At 48.4% G+C, this 25000-nt stretch overlaps 4 protein-coding genes across 5 annotated transcripts in view; 1 reads left to right on the top strand and 3 right to left on the bottom strand.

Moving 5' to 3' along the window:
- The window catches only part of LOC126571290 (uncharacterized), a 30895-nt gene that overhangs the window by 2452 nt on the left and 3443 nt on the right, over positions 1–25000 (top strand). For both annotated transcript variants that reach the window (XM_050229657.1, XM_050229658.1), the window contains exons 3-4: positions 13462–13563; positions 13634–13988. In XM_050229657.1, the coding sequence (XP_050085614.1) occupies positions 13462–13563; positions 13634–13988 (457 nt within the window). The remainder of the gene's footprint in view (positions 1–13461; positions 13564–13633; positions 13989–25000) is intronic.
- Positions 2116–2852, bottom strand: LOC126571292 (uncharacterized). The gene has a single exon (XM_050229660.1). The coding sequence runs from the start codon at positions 2824–2826 to the stop codon at positions 2116–2118; it is 711 nt and encodes a 236-aa protein (XP_050085617.1). The 5' UTR covers positions 2827–2852.
- On the bottom strand, positions 3888–4829 carry LOC126571293 (uncharacterized). The gene is made up of 2 exons (XM_050229661.1): positions 4688–4829; positions 3888–4604 (listed from the first exon to the last, which is right to left on the bottom strand). Exons 1-2 carry the CDS (start codon positions 4730–4732, stop codon positions 3978–3980), a joined length of 672 nt encoding a protein of 223 aa, XP_050085618.1. The 5' UTR covers positions 4733–4829; the 3' UTR covers positions 3888–3977.
- Positions 5788–6937, bottom strand: LOC126571291 (uncharacterized). The gene is made up of 2 exons (XM_050229659.1): positions 6782–6937; positions 5788–6713 (listed from the first exon to the last, which is right to left on the bottom strand). The coding sequence occupies exons 1-2, from the start codon at positions 6827–6829 to the stop codon at positions 5871–5873; spliced, it is 891 nt and encodes a 296-aa protein (XP_050085616.1). The 5' UTR covers positions 6830–6937; the 3' UTR covers positions 5788–5870.

The raw sequence follows: 25000 nt of genomic DNA on the forward strand, positions 1-25000 counted from the left end.
GGAAATTCAGAGCTTTATTGAATCAGAGGCAAAGGAACAAGGATATCGCAGCCCATATTACGCGACGACGACAGTGGGACCGCAAATGAGGTCCAACTGGGAGCGAGCCAGAGTCATGTACAGACTGTGTGCATCATCGGCAGCCGTCATGCAGGTGATGTAAGCATCCCTGATGCCTTCCAATTCGTCAACCAGTGCGTCGATGTTCTCCTGCATCTCTTCGGTTGTGGGCGAATTAGTACCGGCCAGGCTGGCCAGCTTGTCCTGCAGCTTTTGCACGATATTGTCGGGCGTGTAGAAAACGTTGTCGTTGCGGAAGACATCCAACAGGCGCAGATCCGTCAGCGAGCCGCCCAGTTCACCGATGAGATTGTAGTACGACGCAGCCGTAGTGTTGAGGGCATCATCGGCGGCATTGATGCACTTGGTGAAGGACACACCGACCAGGTTCACGTTGGCATCTTCGGCGGTGGTGATGAACGTTGTGCACACCACAGACGTCTCCCCAATTGCCTCAACCGCGGCCAGCAGTGTTTCTTCCTCGCGAATGACGTTTCCGACAAACGCTTCCTTGACCGTGATGATTTGCGTATGGAACTGTGCGATCGCATCAGTGCCGTTGTGCTGCAGCTCCTCTACCTTCTGCTCGTTCTCGATCAGACTGCCCGCGTACTGGGGAGCAACTTCCTTGAACGTATCGATCACCTGCACAGCGCCGGGACGAGCCGCATAGGCCACGCTAGCAATAACCGAAAGCACGATCAACAGTTTCATTTTCACTTTCAAAGTACGGCCGCTGCTAGTGAATGGGTGCCAACGGTCCCGGTTCCGCGCGGTTAAATAGCCGAATCAACGCACCTCCCGCGATCGCGGTCACCGCAAATTTCTTATCTTTCTAATGCAAAGGTAAACGAAGAAGATTGATAATGCCAGACGGTTGTTGAAGTGTTCAAAAGAGTTATGGTCGATGGTAAACATTTGTACTGGGCCGATGGGTAAGAAAAGGATAACGGTTTGTTTGTGGCCGCATTAATCGTAACTTTTAAAATGTTGGGCTAGCAACGTTTCGATGTTGGCAGTTGCATAAGTGCATAAGCGGTAGACCGAATTTCATTACACCTAAACACTGCCCTAATGAATGCTGAAAAGTGCGAAATATTTTCGTAGAAATTCGTATTTAGTAAAAGCGAAGGCATCATGACCAGGAATGTAAATAACCATAACGTTATGCATGACTGAATCGTGTTTAAATAAATATGCCATGCTTTTCAAGTTAATATTCCAGTCTGTAAGAATGATTTTGCTTGATATTTCAGCGATATTAGTAGATATCCTCGACAGTTGTCATAGGTAGAAACAAATGATGCAGCCAGAATTTAAAGTTCTAAATCATGTTCCCTTAGCCACTTAAGGGGGGATAAACTAGGGCTAAACTACTATATAATTGTATAAATTGACCATTAATTATTCTTTGGGCAGTACAAAAAAATCCTCTTGAATTTCTTTTGTATAAAAACATGACATGATTTATTTTACAAACTTTAGATCGATGTCGGTGTAGCTCCTACCCATACGTAATGAGTATAAGCTACACTCGCGTGGAGTAATAATGCAATAACACTAAGCTAGATGTGTTGTATATCCTAAGCAGATACACATTTTTTAATACAGCTCATTACAGCATTAATTAAAAAAAAAACGTAAGTGATGAAGGAACAGGGAAAGGTATTAAGAAGAATCTTCGATTTAGCGTTTCGTTTACGACTTTTGGCTTGGCGTACGTTCACGTTTCATTTAAACTTTTTTTCATTAAAATTTCCCAATTTTCTCACTGTTTATGCTGAATTTTACTGCTCGTATCAGGTATGAAGCAAGAAGCTGAAGCATTCGTCACCAATTTTTAACACAACCATCAGACGATTAAATTTGTCCCATTCATCCAACCACCTAATCTTAGTGGTCATCAATATTAGCTTCTACTTAATGGCTAGCGTCAAAGAGTCCTCCAACCGACGAATGCACTTGTTTGTATTTGCTTAATTGCTTTTATTGGTCATTCGGCATCAAATTCTCGGACATTTTATGAATCGGATCGGATCACCACTACTGGGTGGTTTACTCCAGCACGGCTCCACAGATCACCGTCATCTGAGTAACGCACATGGAGAGACCCTGCTCAGCCAGAGAGGATGCATCGGCCATGCAGGTGTTGTAGCCGTTCAAGATAGCACCCAAATCCTGGGAGACACCCTCTACCAGCACCTCAATTTCAGCCGCATTCAGACCCGGGTTTTCCTGCAGTGCGAGCAGCTTGTCGTTCAACTTCTGGTTGATCCTGGCCGGAGTGTAGAAAATGTTGTCGCCGCGGAACACATCGAGCAGGCGCATTTGCGTCAGCTGCGAGGCCAAATCACCGAGCGATCCACTGTATTCGGTCAATTTGTCGCTGAGTGCCTGGTCGGCCGCGTTGATGCAGTTGGTGAACGACACACCAGCAAGGTTGACCGTCATCTCACTGCTCATTCTCACGAATCCAAGGCACACGGTATCGGCGGTGGTCTGCAGAGCGATCTGGCTCAGAATGTAGTCCTCACGTTCAACGACCGCATCGACAAAGACTTCCTTCGAGTTGATCACATCCATATGGAAGTTCACCAACTGCGTGGTCACGTTGGTCTTCACGGTGGCCAGTGTCGATTCTTGCTGGTCCAAGGCTGCCTTGTACTGTGGTGCGATTTCTTTGAAGGTGGTAATCACTTCCACTGCGTCCGGACGGGCGGCCGAAGCGACGCCCACGATGGCCAACAACACCACAATAGATTTCATCGTTTGATACAGAAGATAGACCTGTTTCAAAATCTCCTGGGACCAACACACTGGATACCTAACGCTCGCTGCTGCTACCTTAAATACTACTCCGAGGCGCGCTACGCAGCATCGGAATCTGGATCCACTATTTGCCCAAGATTACAGTTTGGAACTCGCCATTCTTGTTTCCACTGGGGATGGCGTTAAAACTTTGATATTCCTGCTCACAATGATTTAAGAGAGCCCCAGCAGCCTCTGTTTGCACAGATCATCCGGAATTATCGCGGACGTATGAAGGCCGGCAGTACGCTTGCACTTGTTTGGTCAGACAAAACCGGCAAACAGATATCGGCTGTTCCTGGAAGCATAATGCAGAGATACAGTATCTGTCCTGAAATCTGTTCTGGCAAATTTTGGCAAATGGGCAAATATGGTTACATGCCCGATAACGTTAGGACAGATCAGTTCAAGGTGAGAAAGGCTGCAAATTAAATCGTAACGGGTAATCAGGACAGTTCAAGTCCTCCCTCAGGATACTGTTCGCTACAGGACAGACATTGCATGAAAGTATTTCTACGCTAGGGATGATTTTTTGTATGAATAACACTGAAAGAATGCTCTATTCCACTGTGATAAAACGATGAACTGTTGAGGTATCTGCTATCGAGGACGCGATATCGATCTTAAAATTATTAGATTCATTGTTTATTTAATTGATACTCAATATATTTTTCTATGACAAGTTGATTGTGTATCGATATACATTTTATTAAATAAAATCTTAAAAATAAACCCATTAAAATATATAATGATTTCAATTTAATTATGAAAAAATCATTTTTAAAAGAATAGAAAGCTGTTGGAGGCATGCATTTATTAATATCTTACGTGAGTTATTGCATTGAAATATCTTCTTCGTAGCTAACATACACCAGATAGTCAATTGCCAACAACGCACACCAATAGAAATCGCAAAATAGAAAGCCAACGATTTATTGTTCCCAGTGTTCGTGTCCATCGAAAAAGGGAATAGAGTAAACTTACTACAACTATACAACATAAATAAGTACATTCAAAAATGCTTATCAAAAACAAAAGTATATTAGATTCGATTCAACGCCATTTCCGTAATGCATTCATCCATGACGCAAGCCGCTTTACGACCCCTGCTAGCCCTGCTTGCCAGCACAGACGATTTGCAGTTGCTCTTCGGTAGCCTTCAATGCGCGCTGCAAGTCGCCGAGTGCCTTCTGCATGCAGGTGACAAAGTCCGCCTTCACTTGGGTCATCTCGTTCTTGACTTCGGCGATCTTGTCGCTGCCCAGGTCGACCGGCAGCTGGAACGAGCCCTGCATACGTTCCTGCAGCTTGCTGCGGATACGTGCCGGATCGACGAAGATGTTCTCACCGCGGAACGCATTCAGTACGTTGGCACGATCATAGTCCTCGCGCGTGAGAGCTCCTTCCGATGCATCGGACAGCTCCTTGAACAGTTGATCATCGACACGGTTCAGGCAGGCGGTGTACGAGATGCCACCCAGGTTCATCATGATTTCGGCCTTCTGCTTGATGAACGCCACACAGTGCGGACCGCTGGCTTGGGCGTCGCTACTGGACAGCTGCTCGATCACGGACGATTCACTGTTGATCGACGAGCGCACAAACTCTTCCTCGGCGAGCAGCAGCTCCGACTGCACGACCGTCACGAACTCCTCATTGCCCGACCGGCGGCCCTTCTTGGTGCGCTTGAGCTGCGTGAACAGCTGCAACGTCTCATCACGCTCCGCAGCGACGGTCTATGGTGTGGCAATCAAAGAGATCGAACGAGATTGCATTAGAACCCTTCATCCTAAGAATCGCAGACAATTAAAACACTCACCCCGATGGCGACCGCGGCAATCGCCAACCAAACCAGTGACTTCATGGTGCAACACTTGACGTCAATCGCGGTCCCCGTAGATCGTAGAATGGGGCTGCGCGTGACCAGCGCACTTCTTTTATACCGGGTGGCCAACAGGCAGCACCCCCAAGCTTATCGCACTCCAAAGCGTCTACGAGAGGCCCAAGGCGTTATCGGTTCGTTAAGACGGTAGCGCTGATAAGCAGTCGGTGGAAGCACTTGTGAGTCAACGGTAGTTTTTTTTTTATTGTTTTTGTTCCGCGAATCATTATCTTAAGCCCTGCGAGGCCGGGATTTTGCGTTTCTTATTTTGATTCGTCGATTTGGCCCTCTAGATGCATCAGCGGAGAAGTGTGAACCACCTTTCTGAAGAACCCAGCTGGAGGAGCTGGCAGGCGGTGTACAGGACAGCAGATAGAGCGCGATCAATAAATGCAGAAGATAGCAAACAACGATCGATCAATTTGCTGGAATTCGATTTGTGGCAGGAATTTCATGGGGTGCGTTTGCATGACTGGGAGGTTTGGACTGTGAAAGAGTCTGATGTCATTGCCAAACCATTTTTACCAACATGATCGAGGGTTGCATTTTATGCAGATTCACCAAACAAACATACCCTCCTTTGCATTTACATGTCGATTGTGCTCAATCAAGTATAACTGTGTCACATAACCTGGATGTATGTGGGTGCACTATTGATTGGAATTCTTAGGTCATGATGTAGCGTACAAAATTAGACAGATGTTTAAGCATCAAAGCGCATAAAATCAAAGCAGTAGAGGAATATTGGAAATGTTAAACAATCCATCGCTAATAATCGTAAGGGCGCAGTTGTAACATTTGGAAAACTATTTGGGATATGGTATTATTTAAGATATTTTAAGCTATGTCCTTAAGTTGTTTTTATTTAACAATATGAATTTGAACCAATTCTTTTAAAATGCTAACCACTTTGGAAGCTACTGTTCTCTCTTAAATACTGCATCGATCATTTAATATCGCAAATCGTTCTTGCTACATTAAATTTTCTTTCTTTCTTTCATTTGTGGAAGCGTATACGTAAACATGTTAGACATAGATTAGTTGACAAAAGATTTATTTAAACTCCATTATTGAAAATCATATTCGCTCACATTCACATCACACGATCGGTGCTCCACCCTTACTTTACATCACCCGGGGCAGGAGCAGGAGTTTCCGGCACCGGTGGTACGATCTCGACCGGTTCCGTCTCAGCCGGTTCGGTCGGTTCCGTTTCCACCGGTACCGTTTCGGTGGGTTCGGTTTCCACTGGTTCCGTTTCGGCCGGTTGGTCGGTCGAATCGGCTGGTAGCAACACACCGAGACAGATCTGCTGGAGCTGCACCAGCACCGTGTTGAGGGTTTGCTCCAGCAGCTTATCGTTCAGGGACAAGCAGCCGGCGTACGCTGCCCGTACATCGCCCAGCCGAGCTTCGAAGGCATCGACCAGTTCGGCCAGCTCCAGCGACAGCTCGACCGGCGCCTGCTGCAGGGCGGACAGTTTCTCCAGCAACCGATCGACGATCGTCTGCGGATTGACGAACACGTTCTGGCCCCGGAACACATCGTACACGCTCAGGTTGACGTAGGACGTTTCGTTGACCTGCAGCTCGCTGTAGATGCGCACCACCTCCTCCGACAGGGCCGCATCAACGTTGTTCAAACAGTTCGTGAAGGAAACACCAGCTAGATTCATGTTCACGTCCACACTTTGGCGCAGGAAGCCCAAGCAAGTCGTCTCTACTTCCGGGCGCTGGCCATTCACCTGCCGCAGTACGCCCGTTTCGGCCTTGATGGCACTCTGAAGGAACGATTCCTTGCGTTCGGCAATGTCCACGTTGAACTTGAACACTACCTCGGAGCTGTTCAGCTTGGCACCGGCCACGGCATTGACGACATAGTTTCTCAGCTCCCGATAGGCCGGATGGACTTCACGCAATGCTTCGATCACACGTAGCGAGTTCTCGCGCTGTGCAAGCGTAACCTGTGGAACGGGGATCAGAATTCGTATGAACGGTTGTACTAGCACGGAGGTCCGGCTCTAAAACTTACTCCTAGCACTGCCAACAATAGGGTAACCGTGGAAGCGAATGCTTTCATTTTGGAAGTGAAGCTACTGGAATGCGAAAACGGTTTTGTCTATTCGATTCGAAGGATCGCAATGGTTTGCGGTTTGCCGAGGAGTAGTCTCTACGTTTTATACAACCTTGACACTACTCGCTCAAGTACTTCATCATCACGAAACACGAAGAAGCACTTGACGAAGTCGAAGCAAAGCAAAGCCCGGGAACTACCTCCGGGGGTTTGGCCTAGTGTTGGTGTTCTAGCTCATGCTACTCGCACACCAGTCTACCAGGAATAGAGGGCATAGGAGTTCCGCAGACGGCAATTGAGGAGCATTCGAGCATCAATTCTGAAATCGAAACCTACTACGGACCACATACCTCCTGCGGTTGGTTCGCTGCTATCTACCGATAACGTATTGGCAACTCTCCCCCGCTTTCTAAGCCAAACCAGTGTATGCATAATGAGACATTAATTGAAGCATGATTGATGCATTATGCTCACCCAGCAGGGGGTGGCATATGGTGCGAAAATCGATACGACGGTGCGAACCATTGACAAAAGCTCCATCGTACTATCGCTTGCGTCGTCATGCCGATTACGTTCGGTTAGGGCCGGCTCCAGGCCCGCAACCATCTGCCCCTCCCCCCCCCCCTCCGCCCTTCCTAGGCGAACAGTCAAGGGCGCGCTACACTTAACGTCGGGGATGCACAGTAAAGGGTAGACTCTCCAGTGGTTAATCCTTCGGCAAACAGTTGTATTAAAAAAGAATTGCACCGATACGATACTGATTGGGCGCCCTATTCTCGGAACTTTATCGCGCCGGAAGGGCAAATGCACGACCACCGCAGGACACGTGCCGTACGGTGGCATGCCGTGGGAGAGTGAAGAATATTGTCGCACTTCGAACTGATCGTAACCTAGCAATTGTAGTCTAGCGAGTATGATGGTGGGTCATATTGTTTTTGCTACTTCACCTACTGTTTTGCTGTCCCAGACATTGACGTAGACGCGCGCGGGAGCATCGGATCTCTGGAATGATCGATAAGAGCACCAACGATGCACTAAGTATCGTTTGCTCGCTCAATAATGCCATATCTGTCCGGTGGACTCGCTTTAATCAACTCTATCTCGAAATTATTTAGACGAAACACTTCAATACAGTCATTCCATAAATATCATAAAGCTTAATGCTTGATGACTAACACTTTATGCACTCTGAAGTCCTACACTGAAGATGAGCTCATGTAGTAGTTTAGCCAGATATAAAACTGGAACATTTCGTAACTCCTCCCCCCGGTAGCACATGAAAGGAAAAGCGCTCCAGACCACTGGACACCACAAACCTAAGCCCAGGACTAATCATAACAGCAAATCTAGATGACAAAACAATGAACCTCATGTTCCCTCTACCACTAATGCGCTACGAACCATCTGGTTGGGTAGAGAGTTTCGTTCAAAGGCAGCAAGAGGCCATGGCAGGAAAATTTTTTTTTTTTGTTCCCGGGCCGCCCTGTGACCCAACTTTGCCAACTTCAACAACACACTGTGAGATGGTGAACCACGACCCTAGATTGTGTTTGTAGTGCTTATAGACGGTTGGGCGACGGCTTTCTTGTGGTGTCAGCCGACGCGAGGAATTTCGGTGCATAGCAGAAACTTTCCCAATTTCAAAGCCAGCCACCGGTCACCGGTATTTGCCGGTGATTCCTTCTGGTTCCGTATCATTTTTCCATTCTGTTTTTTGCTCATCCATTTTGCTGCTTCTGTGACCCACCAATTTCTTAAAAAACAACAACAACCACACAGGTATGGTACCCATTTCTCTGTTGTTTTCTGGGAGGAAATTAAAGGGAGAAACATCATGCCATCATCATGTTTGAGGGATGAGGGTGAAATTATGAAACCAATCAACGTTTTATCAATTGTTGGTACCAGCTGCGGCTACTGCTGCTGTCTGGCTCCTGGCTTATCATTAATGTTGGTCAAAGGTGATGATGGCTGAATCGATGAATGGGCGCAAATATATTTTTAGACTGGCAAAGCCCATTTTAGACTACCATTCATCGACATCCGTCCACTGATGCACGCAGTTAATCGCCATGAATCGGCATAAAAGTGGCCAATCCGGGAGAATGCTCTAAAAATAAGCGGTCACTTGTTTTACTCGCGAATGTACAATGTCAACCACCCAAATCCGGCCGCTTCTCGGTAATCTCATCGCGACGATTAGATAGGGGCTGCAAGTTTGGCTATTTTATGGATCCAGTGTTTCCGCTTTACAGATCGGCTGATCTCTTTGAACAGCCGAGATTGCAAATCACGGGAAAACACGACTTGTCGACCGCGGCATCTTATCGGAGACCTTTCGCAAGTCGTAGCCGGTCACCTGACGCGAGGGGGGGTAATTAAATCGAAACACCCGCTACTGTGAAGTGGCACACCGGGACGTCGCTTATCAACCAGCATTCTGTCAATCACTGTAGAAATCAATTGTTGAACGGGTGGGATTGGTGTTGGCTACAGCCCAGGTGGATGACTTAAGCGCCTCAGACTGACTCAGAGCAAGCGTGAGAGTTTCTGTTGAATGAATGGGATGGCACTGCATGCAAAGATGCGGATAAGTGACCTTCCACAAAATGGATGCATATAAAGAGCGGATGTGCAGTGACTGCATCTATGAGCAATCACAGCCTGAACTGACCTACTGAGCCGATGGCTAATGAAATGTCTGATCAAACTGATAAAGCGAACCCATCTCAATGTCAGTCTGAAGAAAGGAGATGACCAATGCCACATTACAATCGGATGTTCACCGAAGGTAAACAAAGACACCACGCCATTAGCATTGCAGAGACATGGGGGTAGAGTATATAATGCTACGATTCTGCATAACCAACCATAATCCAGCTCGAGCAGCAGCCAGTGCAGTATACCATCAGAAAAGTCTTCTTATCCCCCCGAGTATCCTACCCCCACCAACCGACAAGATGGCCACAAAGCTAGTCCTGTTCGTGATCGCCAGCACCTTGGCAACAACATTCGCTCAACGTGAACCAACGATCGGAGTGATCGAGACCTTGAAGGAACTGCAGCCACGCTACCGAGAGATACAGGACTTTGTGATCAACCGGCTAACCGAAGCGCGCCTGAACAGTTCGCAGGTTGTCTACAACTTCCACAACGACATCATCGGCTCGAAGGATCAGTACGTGCGCGGTGCCATCACCGAGGAGCAGACGCTACTTACGATCCTCGACGCGCAACAGCCAGAAGTCGATCGCACCTGTCTCGGTTTTGTGCGCAACAGCGTCGACATGAACGTGAACCTGGTCGGTGTTTCGTACACCAACTGCATCAACACGGTGGACGATCGGTTGGGTGGCATCGTGAAGAAATTCTACGCAACAATCCAGGAGGACGAATCCCAGTACACCGGGACCGGTATCTTCGGTGTGTTTCGGGGAGAGAACATTTTCTACGCACCGGAAAACATCGTCGAAAAGTTGAACGAGAAGCTGGAGCAGCTGCGCGACAATCCGTCGTACATCGCGACGGAACTGTTCGATATGGTGGTCGAGTTCGAGAGTGAGCTCGGCGAGGTGAAGGAAGTGTACGAGGGCTGTCTCGAGGTTGGTACGCAGCTGCTGCTGACCACGCTCAACATCGCCCGTAGCCAGATCGTGCAGGTCTGCCAGGGACAGCTGGAGCCCGAAACTCCGACCGAACCGTAGGCGAGCACACCTTAGTGTCCGCCGTGCTCTGTACGCATCTTGTATGATACACAGAAGGTCCCGGATCTAATAAAAATCGAACCTTTCGAGGGCTACCTTTAGCCGGTAGTAAGCCCAAGAGTAATGATGAGTCTGCGGGATTGCCGCTACCTTTTGCTTTCCACCAGACGAACACCGCTTTAAAAATTGCATTATCGCGAGGGACCGGCTGCAAATACAGAATACATTATTGTTATCGGTGTCGAAAGTTCCGAAAGGTGCCATTTGATCCGCTCCCTTACAGGTGCTGTCGGCAGCATACACACCAGCATCACCTTTTCGCTGTACCCCCAAGAGGACCAACGGAGGGTTTCTCACAATGTGCTTTCAATCGCCCTGCCACCTCGCCCGCACTCTCGAGGGTTGTTAGCTTCATACGGTCGATTTTTGGCCGGTGCCAGGTGCCGAAAGCAAATGCTTTTTCGGGGGCCACTTCGGTCTCCGAGTGAATTGTGGTTGGGATATGATTGATTGGTTCGCAAGCAGCAAACCACCAGCGCCAGCGTCGTGGTTCTTGGAATTGAATTTTCTTTCCAAAACTCTCGTGTTACTTTCTCCTGGGAAATACGTATGAAGCACCAACTCCGGGTGCCCTTTTAAGGAGATTGAACCTTTAAAAAAACCATTTCCCACACCATCAGAGTGTTGCACTTCCAATGAAGACGCTCGAAAACGGGGAGAAGCCTCGATTGTTCGCACGTTTTGCAATGTGGTTCCGCTTTAGCGTGTCGATTTGCCACGCGGTAAGCCAGTACATCCTGTTGACCGTACCAGACCAGAATGACCAGCTACAATTCGCGAATGTAATCTCGAGCCATCGTCTAAAACGAGCGCCGCTTGGCGAGGAATTAACTTCGGCCGTTCTTTTATCGGAACAATAAAATCGACCGCGGCTTAGCCAAGGCTAAATCAATGCCTCGATAAGCCGTAGGAGCCGATCGATAAGCACATTTTGCCTTAAATTTGGACCCCCGATTGGCCAGTGTATAAAGAGCCGGTTCCGAATTCCATAGATCGGTATTCGGTGAGTGTTCAGTGAACGAAAAGCATACCTTGAGAGACTCACAGGCAAGATGAAGGCATTCTTTGCTGCAGTGTTGTTGGTAGTGGTGGCGCATGTAAGTAATCTTCTGAACCGGAAAACCGGAAGTGGTGTTTTAGGAGTAACCGAAGAGAATATCTAATCGGTCGAATGCATTTGCAGGCCGTCGTAGGGCAGCGTCCGGAGTCGGTGGCCGTGATCCAGAAGCTGAACGAGATCCAGCCACGCTACAAGGAAATCCAGGACTACGTGATCAACACGATCTCGGAGTACCGGCTGAGCAGCTCGGCCAAGATCGCCGAATTCCACAAGAACATGATCCTGGTCAAGGGTTCCTTTGTCGGCACTTCGATCACGCAGGAGGAGGAGCTGCTGTCGCAGGTCAATCGTCAGGCGCCCACCGTCGACCAGCAGTGTCTTAGCTTCATCCGCCAGAGTGCCGACGTCAACATGAATCTGGCCGGTGTGTCGTACACGAACTGCATTGTCTCGGCAAGCGACTTGCTGAAGCGTACGGTCGAGGACTTTTACGGTCGGCTCGATATTACCGAGTCCGGTAACTTGGGCATCGGATTGTTCGAGGAGTTCCGTGGTGAGAACGTGTTCTTCGGTCCGGAGCGTATCGTTGCCAAGCTGAACGCACGCATGAACTCGCTCGAGGATCTGCCGACGTACATCGCCAGCGAGCTGCTGGATGCGGTGACCGGATTCTCGAACTCGCTGGATAACATCCGCGTGGACTACATCAGCTGTATGACCGCCAATGAGCAGCTGCTGAAGAGCACCCTCAACATGGCACAGATGCAGCTGGAGGTGGTGTGCGGTGGGCAGCGTTTGCCGAGTGAAGTTCCCACCCCACCGAACCAGGAATGAGGCGTGAGCGTTGGGAGTGGAAGGGAAAAATGAGGAATAAATTCTTTTGATACGAAACGCGCGAATGCAATTCCAATTTGAATTTGTCTTCATTCCCATGGCTGTAGACGCCCATGAGGCGCCGTAGTAAATGCGCAATTTAGATAGCTACCATGCAACGCTTTGTTTTTTTTATGGAGCTGCCGAAAAGCCCCAATGGAAAGCTGGCTGCGAGATTAATGATATCACCGATAAATTAACGGTATCATAAACTGACTGATGGGACAATTGTATGGTTTGAATCCAGTTTTATGATGTAAATGGGTTAGATTCAAATATTTTTATCAACTACAAATAGCCTTCATTAAACTAATATTCTCAAAATTCGTTATCGTATCGTTAAATTTAATCATCCTTTTAATTACTTCAATTTCAATCGCTCGTTTCTATCGGTATCATCGGGCATAAAAGCATGAGCTGTTTGATTTATGCACCCTACCTAACTACTCACTTGAGTCTTTTGATTACAAATCACCCATGACTCGTGGCATCTCCGGGAATTTGGTCTGCGAAACGCGTGACGCCCATCAGGCAGCGGGTGCGTAAGTCTCGACATGTTTGTTTTGTCCTACAAAACCTCACGTTCCGAGAAAGCGAGGAATTCCGAGGAAGTGTTCCCGGTAATCGCCGAGTAGTTTACTTTAGACCAAATTTATCGCTTGGCGCCTCTTTCGGAGCTCTCTTATCTTACCTTTCGAATGCAAATGAGCGGACAATTCGGGCAGACGACCCTTCCGTAACAACGCCAACAGATAAAGCAGCAGGAGAGGAGATCAAATATTTTCTTGTTGGCCAGATTACCTCAATGCTACATCTCGTAAAACAAGACAAATGTTTACCACACGATGAGTGTTTTCAGTGTATTGCGAACCATCGCGCCACCAACAACGTGACTTACACGCTTTTTTTCTCCCATAAACCACCTCGCATCGCCTCTACAGGCCACCACGATGGAACGGCTCCCGGACTGAATCAGCTGACCAGTGACGACACGAGCTACGGTGACGCCAAACCAGAACCATCCAATCCGCAGAAGCGTGGTGGTAAGTGAACTCCCCCTCGCCCAAAAAGGTACTCGACCTAACCTTAACTCCCGGTTTGACCTTTCCTCAGTGAATCCGCTGCTGTACCGGGAGACGGAGCTACGGAACGATTATTCCGGCAACTCGATCCCCCAGAACGGCATCTGGGAGGATTTGAGCGTACCGGTGCCGGGCCTTCCACTGTCCGGCTATCCGCTCGGTCTGTCGTTCGAAGATGAGCTGGCCGGTCTGACCGGATCGTCCGCCAGTCGACCCGAGCGTACGTACGACGTGCTGCAGCGGCTTCTGCTTCACCGGAACCAACCCTTCAATGGGCCTCCAGTGTCCGGTGGTGGGGATGCCGGCTATCCACTCCGGCTACACGGTTACGGTAACCGGAAGAAGCGCACTCCGGTCACCCAGAAATCGCACAACTCGGGCTTAAGGTAAGATAGAACGAAAGTGAGAGAGAGAGAGAGAGCAAGAGAGTGATCGAGTGTTGCGGGGGTTGTGTTGCTTCTAGTTAAAAGTTTTAAACGAATTCCCACAAACTTGGTCCCCGCTGAGTTGCCGCTCTGCAGTTATTTCCATTTCTGGCGCCGGTGAACTTGATCACCGCCCCAGCTTCCCCCAGGGGACTGGTCAGTAGGGAGCCATACGCCATAAATTAATGCTCGCTCGTCGTAACTGGCAGTGGAGTCCTTCAAGTGTTGTTGGACGGTTCGGGAATTAATTACAGGAAACCTCCGTACTGTCCGTGCTCCGTTAATTGAAACTCTTGACTACGGACTAAAGTAAAAAGATTTTTCACTGCATCAGATACACCACAGGTCACAGGTTGATTGTTTTAAAGGGATTTTGCCAACATAGTTTTACCCTTTGTCGGGGCTGCTCTGTTCAGTGGATCGCGGAATGAAATGAAAACATCGATGCTCGATGTACAGTGGCGCTGGCTAATTGTTGAAGCAAAAAACGGTTCACGTTGTAACGAATATTTTCACAACTCGTACGTTGATTTGCCGAAAGCTGTTTCCGGAATGAATTAAACGAAAAGCATCACGATTCGAGACACCGGAACCGGAACTGGTTGGCAGGAGTTCTTTGGGTTGAAAAAAGTAACGGGATAAACGACGCCAATCGCATCCTTAAATCGATTCGTTATTGTTTCCTGCAAGATTAATCGACTAGAATTGATTGTAAAGTATTTTCTCAATTGCTCGTCGTAGCGAACACTGAACCGTGCTTCGCAGCGTAATATGCATCCAAGTCGCTGGTGCGTCTACCTTAACCGCAGAAAGGAGATATTGTTGAAGAGATAAAAATACCAATTCATGGATGTAATCAAATACAATCCATGCTTCTTGCAACTCGTCAGAGGCCAACGTTTTCCCCTTCCTCGTTTCTGGCTCTCAAGCACAAACCACACCGATGGCCTCGATGTCATCGCAACACAGTAAACATCCAGCTCACAGTGGAAGCAATCGCACGCGCTTCTTCTGCAAAAATATGCTGCTGTGCTAGCAAGAGGCAGATTCAACATCAGGGAGTGATGAGAATGGTTCCATGGTGTGCGATCAAAACACGATTTGTCAACAAACAACGGGCTACGGCCGGGAGGAGGAGGAGGAGGCGCTGCCAGGCCGAATGCAATCACGAAATGAATTGTTTAAAACCGGCACTCCCGAATCCATTTTCGTCCATCAACCGGTAATTCCCCAAGCAGCGCCGGGGTCTGCCTGTGGTTTTTGTGGTTCGATTTCACTGGAAAGCCTTTCGGCAGCAGCTTTCTGGCTCTCGTTTCGTCTCGTCTCGAAGCCATCACCCGACGGAGGTGATCCGCACACGGCGTAATTCAATTTGTTTTCCTCGCAGCGAGCTTGGGTCGATCGGCCGAGGTTAGGTCAGTCTGCGGTGGACGGTGACAAATGGAACGCGAGCCAGCCTCCCTGCTCCGTCGATACGTCGATGATGCTGTGAGCCCTTCTTTCTGAGTGGCCTCAGCAACGCTCACCAGTTTGCCTTGGTGGCGCCAAAGTGACCTGGCTGCCGGGAGATTTGCTGGAAAAATGTTACAAATTGGCGGTCGTGCCGCAGGTCGCATATGTTTTCCAATTTGCGGAGGAAGAAAAGGGAATGGAAGGAGGTATACAAGGGGTTGCTGTTCAGTTTGCTACTAAGGACAGCAGTGGGGAAGCTTGAAACGGGCCCGCCAGATGCCAGACCTTCATCATCGTTGGGTGTTCTTGTCTCGAGACGGTCCAACCATCTTAGCGTCTCCCGTTTCGTCAGCCCTTGTGATCCTCCTGCAGAGGGATGGGTGGTGGTGTAGGATATAAAAATTATCATTTCAACCCCCACAACCCCCACCGACCAACGACATAGCCCTCGGCGCTCGCTCCGGCAACTGTCACATCGGCTTGTCAGCCTGACGTCAATCATGTTCGTGGTGGTCCTGTGGCGCAGCCTTCTTTTTTGTCCTATTGCCTTTTTCCTTCGAAGAAATCGAGGTGAAATATGTCAATCGTTTTCTTTTTGCAAACTAATCTGATCCGATATTGCACACCCCTGGGCGCAAGAACACGGCATGGCCACTGTTTGTTAGACGCGCTCATGCCACCCGCCACTGTCACTACCGTGCTTCGAGATCGACGTAAATGAATGTCCTGTTGGTCGTCGGTCGGGTGAGAAAGCGAGAGAGCACGTGTTTATCCTGCATTTGAAGTGGCGAACCGTAGCGCACCATCCAGACGTGAGCGTGGACTCACGACGCCAATGATATGCAGATGCCCGTTTCCCTCGATGCTACGTTGCCTTGAGCTTTGCACATTAATATTAATAATTTCCGAGCTGGCGCCGAATGTAGCGCTTTCCCAGCCCGGCTCGACACCCCCCGTGGGGAGCGGAACGCTTATGTTTTATGTATGTGGTGGCTTCGTGAATTCGATGAATGTACTTTAAATCTAACAACCACAGAGTGTTTGACGGCATGGGGGGCTGATGATTATGTTGTTTTGTTCGTTGGCAATTGTTTAAAAGAAAGGAAAAAAATCCATCAGGAACTGTAGGAAATGTTTAGTGGAGTAGTAAGATCAGCCGCTAATCTGATGTCCGCATCTTCACGTCACGCGTGTCGATAGATAAACGAATTGGAATCGAATGGATTATGCAAATGGTGTAGCGTAATCCAATGGCAACAGGTTACCAACAGTTTGTCGTCGGGCCTCGTCATCGCCCTTGATGGGTTCAATTGGTTGGACTTGTGATGGTCTAATGATCAAACAATAATAACAATAATGAAGCATTTCTATTAGCCTTCGTCTGTTGCAGAAGAGTCGGTCTTAGATAAATTCCTGCTTCTAACCAATACGGAAACATGCAGCGTTTAACTGTGCATATAAATAGTCGCATACATCTCTGAACAATTCACTAAATTTTGTTTATGTTTATAAACTTAATCATGTTTTATCCAGTTTTGGCAACGTTACAAATACATCCCGTTCGCAATTGACCAATAATGGTGTCCGTGCTTTGTCAATTAAAATGCAATCGATTTAAGCATTTTTCTTCAATAGACAGTTGCTACATAACTCAGATGTTATCTAATATTTAAAGACAATGCTGATTATATAATACTTTTATCGGAATGCCCCATCTGTTATTGATGACACCATAAAAGAAATCATTCCATCCATTTCCTACGAACACTACGGTGATAAACAGTATCAAATTGTTTCTTTTGTATAACCATCATCATTTCCCCCCAACATCGCTGGCTTTAACCTCTTGAAAACAATCGATGTGGTTTTTCACTAGACGTGCTTTTGAAGGAAACTTTTTTATTCATCCCTAAACCTCATCACCACAGCTCACCCAAACTTCCTAATCCATTCGACGAAAGAAGTGCCGCCAGCCAAAGAGGCGACAGAACAACGGACTCGAGCGACTGCGGTTCGCAAAGCTGAAAACATGCGTTGGCCTGAAACGAATTATATCCACCTTTTCCTCCACTTGTTTTGCGCTGTTTTCTTTAAACTCCACGCTCCGCGGTGTGGTTTTGCATTGTGAGGTGCTTTAAATATTGTCCGCCCTTTTCTAAGCCACAACAAACTGAAGGCGTAATCGGGTTCCATAAAATCAAATTCATGTCCTCGGCACATTGCATTGCCACTCTTTTCTCCTGCTCAGCAACACGGTACGCCTGCCACACTGAAGCGTACCGAGTGACAGACTTTACCTCCTTTGCCGTGTAGGGAAGGGGAACTGCAGAAGCCGAACATGCGCCACCCTACCGGCATGCGGCGCCTGTGGAACTCGATACGTGCCGGGACGAGAGATGGACGAAAAAGAAATAAATAAAGAACGTTGAAGGCAAAGTTTGCATTCCCTCGCATTCCTTAGCAGCTGTCTTTTTAGAGAACGGGCACACCGGATTGGCTTAAGCTTGGCAATCTCGCTCGTGGCATGACAGAAGAATTCGAAGACCAGCAAGCGAGGTAGGTGTGCGAGCAGGGGAGATCGATACCCCGCACACACACATGCGCTCACGCATCGCAAGCCCTGGTGAACCAAAACACCCACCGACGAATCTTTGGCCAGTTTGGTTATGCGAAGTATTTGTCAGTTAAAGTGATCCGAGGGGTTACTTGCCTCGTGTTTGACATCATCGATAGCGATTAGAGCGGTTCGGTGCTGTGGGTTTTGCGAGCTGCAGGTAAGCTGTCAGCAGCCAACCACATTCCAGATCCGGATAAGAAGGACCGGAATGGTATAAGCTACTTCCAGCGAAATATTTAAAATTTTATCGTTTGCACATTCAGCTCCGTACACTGAAAATTCGATCGATCGAAACCAATCGTTCATTTCAAATACTGTACGCTACCATTAGCTTCAAATCATTGCAAAAGGATTTCGTTCGCAAAAACAATACCGAAGTCGAGAGCCTGTCGGATGACTACTCGCTCGTAGACACCGTTACCGTCACTGTGGTGCACTCGACACTGCCTGTTGTAGACGATAATTACAGGCAACATTTGAATTCATTAACAAACATGCTTCTGGCAGACGAAACAAATTAAAACAAGACTCAGCCCAGCCAGCTGCAGTCGACGTTCGCTGCACGACTGCTTCGGCAGCACGCTTGGGCGAGTTTGATAGGAAATATGCAAAACGGAAAAGAAAATAGGGAAATGCAAAGTGAACGAAACAATAGCCGGACCGGTGCCGGTCGCATCGACGGCTACATTTAGCGCGCGAAGCGTGCGCCTCCATCTGGGACCATGCGCCTCCATCTGGGAAACTTTTATTGTTTCCGGACGCTTAGCGCCGTTGCTGAGTGGGGAAATGGGTGGAGGAAGTGATGACGCCGGCTATTTATTATTGCATATTACTGCTGTGCTTGCTGGATAATGATTATGATTTGATTTTACATTTTATGGCAATGTACGTTCGGTTTCGGCCCTAAAAGTCAATATCGCGTGAAGCTGGAAATCAATCGCACGTACATCGTTTTCGCTTTACAACGTGGGACATGACAACATGACTTACTAGCTCTCTAAAACAGATAAGATAAGCATTTCATTCAAACCAGTTCATCCATTTCTATTAAAAGGCTGTTTATCTCACATGATTTTATCTAACAGTTGTTGCACTACTGTTTGTACATTGTAAAATCAAAGAAATTGCTCAATCTAAGTTAGGAAAAGGCGTTTAATCATCGAACGATGATTATACGTATTATACGTTTATTTATACGTATATTTCATGCATAATACAATATTAATCATAAGTAACCAACATAAGTTGCATTACCTACGCTAGATGAAACCTACAATAGAATTTTCCTAACCAATCAATCGTATCAAATGTTCAGACTATTGTAAATTAGACTTTCGATTTGTATTTTTCTAAAAAAAAAACAGGGCAGCATACTTCAGCATTGTGCATGTCATTTTCCTTTTAGCTTTCCCTAACTCGAGTTTCCCACACATACGCTTACGGTGGTGAAAACGACTGAATGCAGAGTTTTTTTTATCCTCCTACACGTCCTTTGCCCTCTGTAAATAACATTCCTCGACATAGGGAATGGCAAACCTGCAGCATGCAAGCATTTGATGCATTTTCACCGCCAGCATCGCCGCCATTCGCTGGCGTATGCTTTAACGTGGCTGCTCCCACGGTGACACATCATCGCCGCTTCACTGGCACTATTCATAACAAACAGTGACGGATGATAATCTTCGTGGTTAGCCGGCAAATGGATGGCTGTTGCAGTTAGATGTGACTTCCGTTTATCATTTAACAGTGAAATCGGGAACAGGCACCAACCGACAGCTAGTCGACATCAACCAGTCTACATCACCGAGTAAGGAGCGCCTGGTGTCGAGGCAAAAGCTTAATGTTTACTTTTGGATACTTAATTTCGTGACTCTTTTTCAACCAGCTGTGTCAAGGGCGAGATGGACGTTCGCTATTCTTTTGGGTGACATACATACACTGTCACTGGCCGTTCCACACATTCGTACGGACGTCCGTACGACCGTGCAGTGCCACACTAAGCAACGTTAACCGGTGTTGTGTACTTGTTGCTCTGGGGAAATCAGCAAACCAAACCTCACCCGTTCCCGAGCGGCAACAGGAAGATGTCCATCGTATCCTCGCTCTCTCTCGCGAGACACAATACTTTGCTAGCACCAAGCAAGACAAGGAACAAAACGAGGACAGCATAAGTCAGGGCGAGAGAGGGGGAGCGAGCGACAGGTTTGGAAAGCAGAAAACATACCACCGTCAGGCGTCATAACTCGTGCACAATGCCAAAGGAAATGCACTTTTCAACCTGCCAGACACTTCACCGCACTCTGTGCCGAAGGATGCACCATTATGCTTTTATGATGTCACTCCGGCACTGTGGCACGGCGGTGCTGGTGCGCCCTGGCGTCCACCCTTCCACCGGAATGGTACCAGTTGACGCCACCCTTAGCGGCAGCACATCCTAATAACAGGCCGTTGTCACTGCTGATCCTGGTTGTAAGCTTCCTTCCAGATGGTAAACCATGCCAGCGGTGGCTTTCAATTAGTAGCTCCCTTAGTGCAGAGTGCATCGGTCACGCCAGAAAGCGAGAGAGAGGCATCGGTCCAAGAGGCTCAACAGACAAAGTCGCTCCCTATACTCCCCTTCCCGTAACGTGACGGTATGTTCCACGGAAGGAAGTGCAGACGATGCCGTTAAGCATCTTAAACGGTAAACGGCACGATACTCACCAGGTTCAGTGCCAAATAGGATTATTGCCATACTGGTGCGGGTTCCGATCGATCGAATCGACCGAGGCGATCACTGAGGGCATCACAAGAATTGAAGAGGGAAGACTAAACTCACAGACCATCACCACCGGAAGCACTCGTTCGGTTTGGCAGTCAAGGGGCGTACAAATATTTGTCTCCCGGCTCTCTAGCCTCTCTAGGAATTCACTTACCACCCCGGTGGGGGGTGGGGAGGAAATGGGCGCTCGCCGCAAATGCAAACGTCATCCTTCGTCGGGAACCCTTGGGTGTTGGGTGCAGCAGCACCAGCAGCAGCTCGTGATGCTCAATGACACTCGACACCCCCATGACCGAGTCACTGTGTGCTGTGGGAAAGGCGAAAGCGTTTGCATTTAGGATTTACAGGGCATGCTACAGGGATGCCCCGGATCGATGAGTCGAACTCATCCTCATTTCTCACTCAACTCTACAGGGAAGCGCATCGTAGACTCGAGGCTCCAGGGCTCCAGCCAGACACCAACTCTTGACACCAAGGCGATTGTACCTTCGACCGCTTTCTATTCCTCCTTTTCTCCTCCTCCTTCTCTTGGGACCACTAAGCGAGCGAGTTGAGGCGTTGAGGATGCGAAACAAATTATTCATTCACCTGAGAAATATATCATTTCTAATTAGTGAGTTAGTTAATTATCTTCCTCCAGCGAGCGAGCGAACAAGCGAGGCCCGGCCACCGGTACCACAGGCACGGCCCAACTAATCGGTAACTAGTCGAGGCGCCCCTCTGAATGAGGGCCATGATAATGATGGAGCGTAGTGCCGTTTCCACGTCAGTCGCCTGTCATTAGGCCTGCCAGCTCGCAGCTCGCAACTCGATTATGACGAACGCTGGCGCGTAAATTATGTAATTAAGAAACAGGCAACAGACAAGCGAAGTGGTTCTTTTTTGCAAGGAGAGAACCGGTCCTTCCGCATTCCACCTGGACTAGATCCAAGCGTCCACGACGTTCAATGACAAAGTTGTTCGCACTTCCACACCTCGTGATCTGCTGATTTCGATGATAGATTTCCATATGGAACCGCAGACTTTCGTCGGGATATCCCTCTAGAGCTTTGAGACTTCTGGGGTTTTTTTTTGTGTCCTGATTGGAGATTGTGGCTTCTGTGGTTTACCTTCGAGACGCCGAAATCGTTAAATTTAGGGCGCGATAAGCGACGGTTGCTGTGATTGCTGTTGAGCCAACGCATAGGCGTTAATCGCTGCCCTTAACTCTCGAACTCGAATGCGCCCGCTGGGAGCTCAACCCTGAAGATGAAGCGTCCACCGTGCGGTGGCCGCGAAGAAATTTAATTACCCGCTTTTCTTTGGGCGATGCTTTGATAAAATTTTAAAAGCGCTCCTTGGCCCACCGATGCGGATGGAGAGCACCCGCCGAGACATTGGTTAGTGTTTTTCATTTGAAGTTGGCGCTTGGAGGGCAGAATGAACCGAGCAGTATGGCTTTGAACGAAGAGAACTAATTCCAAGCGCGGGTAGACCGGGACGGGATGAGACCTTGAACTCCCGTTGGATGTTCCCCTTAAATCCACGGACGGTGATTTACATTTTCACGCTTTCCGCGCTCGTAGCGAAACACTCTGACCCAAATTCAAACAAAATGTTTCCCGTTGTTCCCTTTTTGGTGGGGGGAAAGTGAAAAAGGAGCACCCCTGTTGTGGTAGCGATGCCTGTCAGCGCTTCTCTCACCTGCTCTGCCAACTGAAAAGGGCTGCTCCCCGGTGGACACCACTGGATTCACTTGTTCCAGGAGTTGGAGCTGGTGGCGATGTGTGCTTTAGAGCAAAAAAGTTTTCACACATTTCATGCCGTCAACGCAGTCAACTGTTAAACGACTTCGGGAGTGGTGAAAGCTTCCCCGGAAAGAAAAAAACGGGTTCCTTGCAAGGAGCGCTTGACCCCCCGGAGGGTGGGACGCCTTGCAGGCTTACGGGTGGACGAGTGAAAACTTCCAACTTATCCCCTCACAGCCTCCAGGTAATTTCGTGGAAAATGATATTTCCTTAGCGTGCGCCACCAAAAAGTCCCAAGAAGCGGCACAAAAAGCGGCAGAAAACGGAATTGAAGAAAAGCAAACGAACTACCCAGCAAAATGGGGGGCAACCACGACCCTCGAGGTTGAGTTATGGATGGCGCAATTTGCCTTGCCACCGAGCTACCGAGCAATCATCCTTTTTGGGTTAGTCGTGATGGCCATGGCTGACCGTACATCGTTCCGAACATCATCCTAGAGTCAGAAACCACGGTGGTGGACTGTAGTGTTGGCGCCGATGGATTGCGATTTTTTAATTGAATAACAACCCATTCCCGGCTGCATTAGCATGCTTACCACTCGTACTCGCTTTTGAAAGGCGCCACCACAAACGCATAGCGTAAAGACTCTTATGGTGACTCTCTCCTATTGAGCTCTCTCCTGCCCAGCACGAATGCGAATGCTGGAGGACGAAGGAAGGTTTAGGTGTTAACTGGTGCGACCACTTGATGTCGCTCGCTGATATCGCACGTACAGGATAATTGGGTTTCATCAATTTGTTGATAAGTGAGTGTCTCTCCGCGTGGCCACAACATTGTGTATGTGAAAGCGGCCAGACAGGAGGCTCCATGCCCGCCGGTAGCATAGTCTGTGCCGTTCGTCTGGCCAAGGAAAATTCGCAGTTTGAAGTGAGTTTTACGACCAGAGCCACAAGCGATCGATATTTTAATGCCAAAGCGAGTCAAGAGCTGGGTATAAGAGGTCTGTAGGAAAAATATTGTTAAGAATGGCACACAATATGTTTCGAGCAAAGCATAAACACTGGAAAGAAGAAATAATCTCCTATCCTCATCTCTGGAATGCCTATAATCACCTGTTGCTGCTGCTGCTGCTGCTGGTGGTGGTACTATTTTCTCTCGAATGCTCTTCAGCTGTGCCGGGGCATAAGCCCTGGGCCAGCACTAATTGCTTGTTAATCGAATCAACACAATCAACAGGTGGAATGCAACAGGTCTGCACTGCTTTCGCACCTTCACAAGCATAGCGAAGCAAGCAAGTGTACACGATAACAGCAACCCCCCGGCAAGCATCCTGATGGTCATCATCAATCTAATGAACAGTTCTGACAGATGGACGGTAAAGTGTTGTGGCGAGGGGATAGTTTCGAATTCTTATCTAAGCGTTCTCGCCTGAGCACGCCCGGAGCATCCGACCGAATACCTCTACACCTTTATGGTGCGCTGTCACTCACTCATATGCCTTCGAGATTCACCTCAATACCCGGGGAAGGCGAAAGGGGTACGGAGCGTTCGTTAGGAGGTAGAAGCGGGGGTCGGTTACCAAGACAATGGAAACACAAACCTGCCACTCATCGAGCGGGCACTGAATGCGAAACCTAAACCAGCACCATCCCTTGTCTGCTTTCGATCCGATCTACTACGTGGGCTTCGTGGTGTTCGTGTGGTTCGTGTTCTTCTTATTAGTCGTCTCCAAGACGATGCCGATGCAGCCCCGTTATCCCTGGGTTATCGAGACAGTAGCGGCTTCAAGGAAACGCTTGTTTGTCAGTATTATCGCCGAGGCGCGATGACTTGTAGGCAACGCTTGTCCACAAAAACAAGACTAATCAGCGAATGGTTCCATCGTGACGTAGGTGGCCATTCCTTAAAAGCCAGTCAGCTGGCAGCCGACGACGAGGTCGGGAAGCAGAACTCTGCAGTGGTCTTGTCGCTGTTGTCGTGGTGATTGGTGTCTTGTTCCTAATTAAAGACCAATCCTGTACGTCATCGTGTACGCACTCGTTCGGCACCGGTTACTTTGGTAAGGGGCTAACAAGCAGGTTAATCAAACAGGTGGTGCCCACTCCGGGAGTCGACCCCCTTGACCCCCTTGCCACGAACCGAGCCGAGCCGAGGGAATCCTGGAATTGAATTATGGTACGCATCGGACTGCCACCGTCGCCAAGTAAGGGCAGGCGGGATTCCATTATTGTAACACACTCACTGCAAATCGAATTAAATGTTCATTTCGGGAAATGGAATCGAGGTTTTTGGCGGTGGCGTCCTGCCGACGAGATCCGGTGAGTCTTCAAGACTTCACGTTCAGTTTCAAGCTGCGAAATGGTCGCTACGAAGGAAACAGTTGTACTAAAAAGTGGCCATATGGAATGTGAAAGA

The sequence above is a fragment of the Anopheles aquasalis genome, chromosome 2, assembly GCF_943734665.1.
Source record: "Anopheles aquasalis chromosome 2, idAnoAquaMG_Q_19, whole genome shotgun sequence".
Lineage (NCBI taxonomy): Eukaryota > Metazoa > Arthropoda > Insecta > Diptera > Culicidae > Anopheles > Anopheles aquasalis.

What these genes read in the sequence shown, in the direction of transcription:
- LOC126571292 (XM_050229660.1), bottom strand. Translation starts at nt 2,826, where the DNA reads ATGAAATCTATTGTGGTGTTGTTGGCCATCGTGGGCGTCGCTTCGGCC.
- LOC126571293 (XM_050229661.1), bottom strand. Translation starts at nt 4,732, where the DNA reads ATGAAGTCACTGGTTTGGTTGGCGATTGCCGCGGTCGCCATCGGG. An exon ending in TTGCCGCGGTCGCCATCGGG is followed by an intron (nt 4,605 to 4,687) that starts GTGAGTGTTTTA and finishes GCCACACCATAG; the next exon opens with ACCGTCGCTGCGGAGCGTGA.
- LOC126571291 (XM_050229659.1), bottom strand. Translation starts at nt 6,829, where the DNA reads ATGAAAGCATTCGCTTCCACGGTTACCCTATTGTTGGCAGTGCTAGGA. An exon ending in TATTGTTGGCAGTGCTAGGA is followed by an intron (nt 6,714 to 6,781) that starts GTAAGTTTTAGA and finishes CCCGTTCCACAG; the next exon opens with GTTACGCTTGCACAGCGCGA.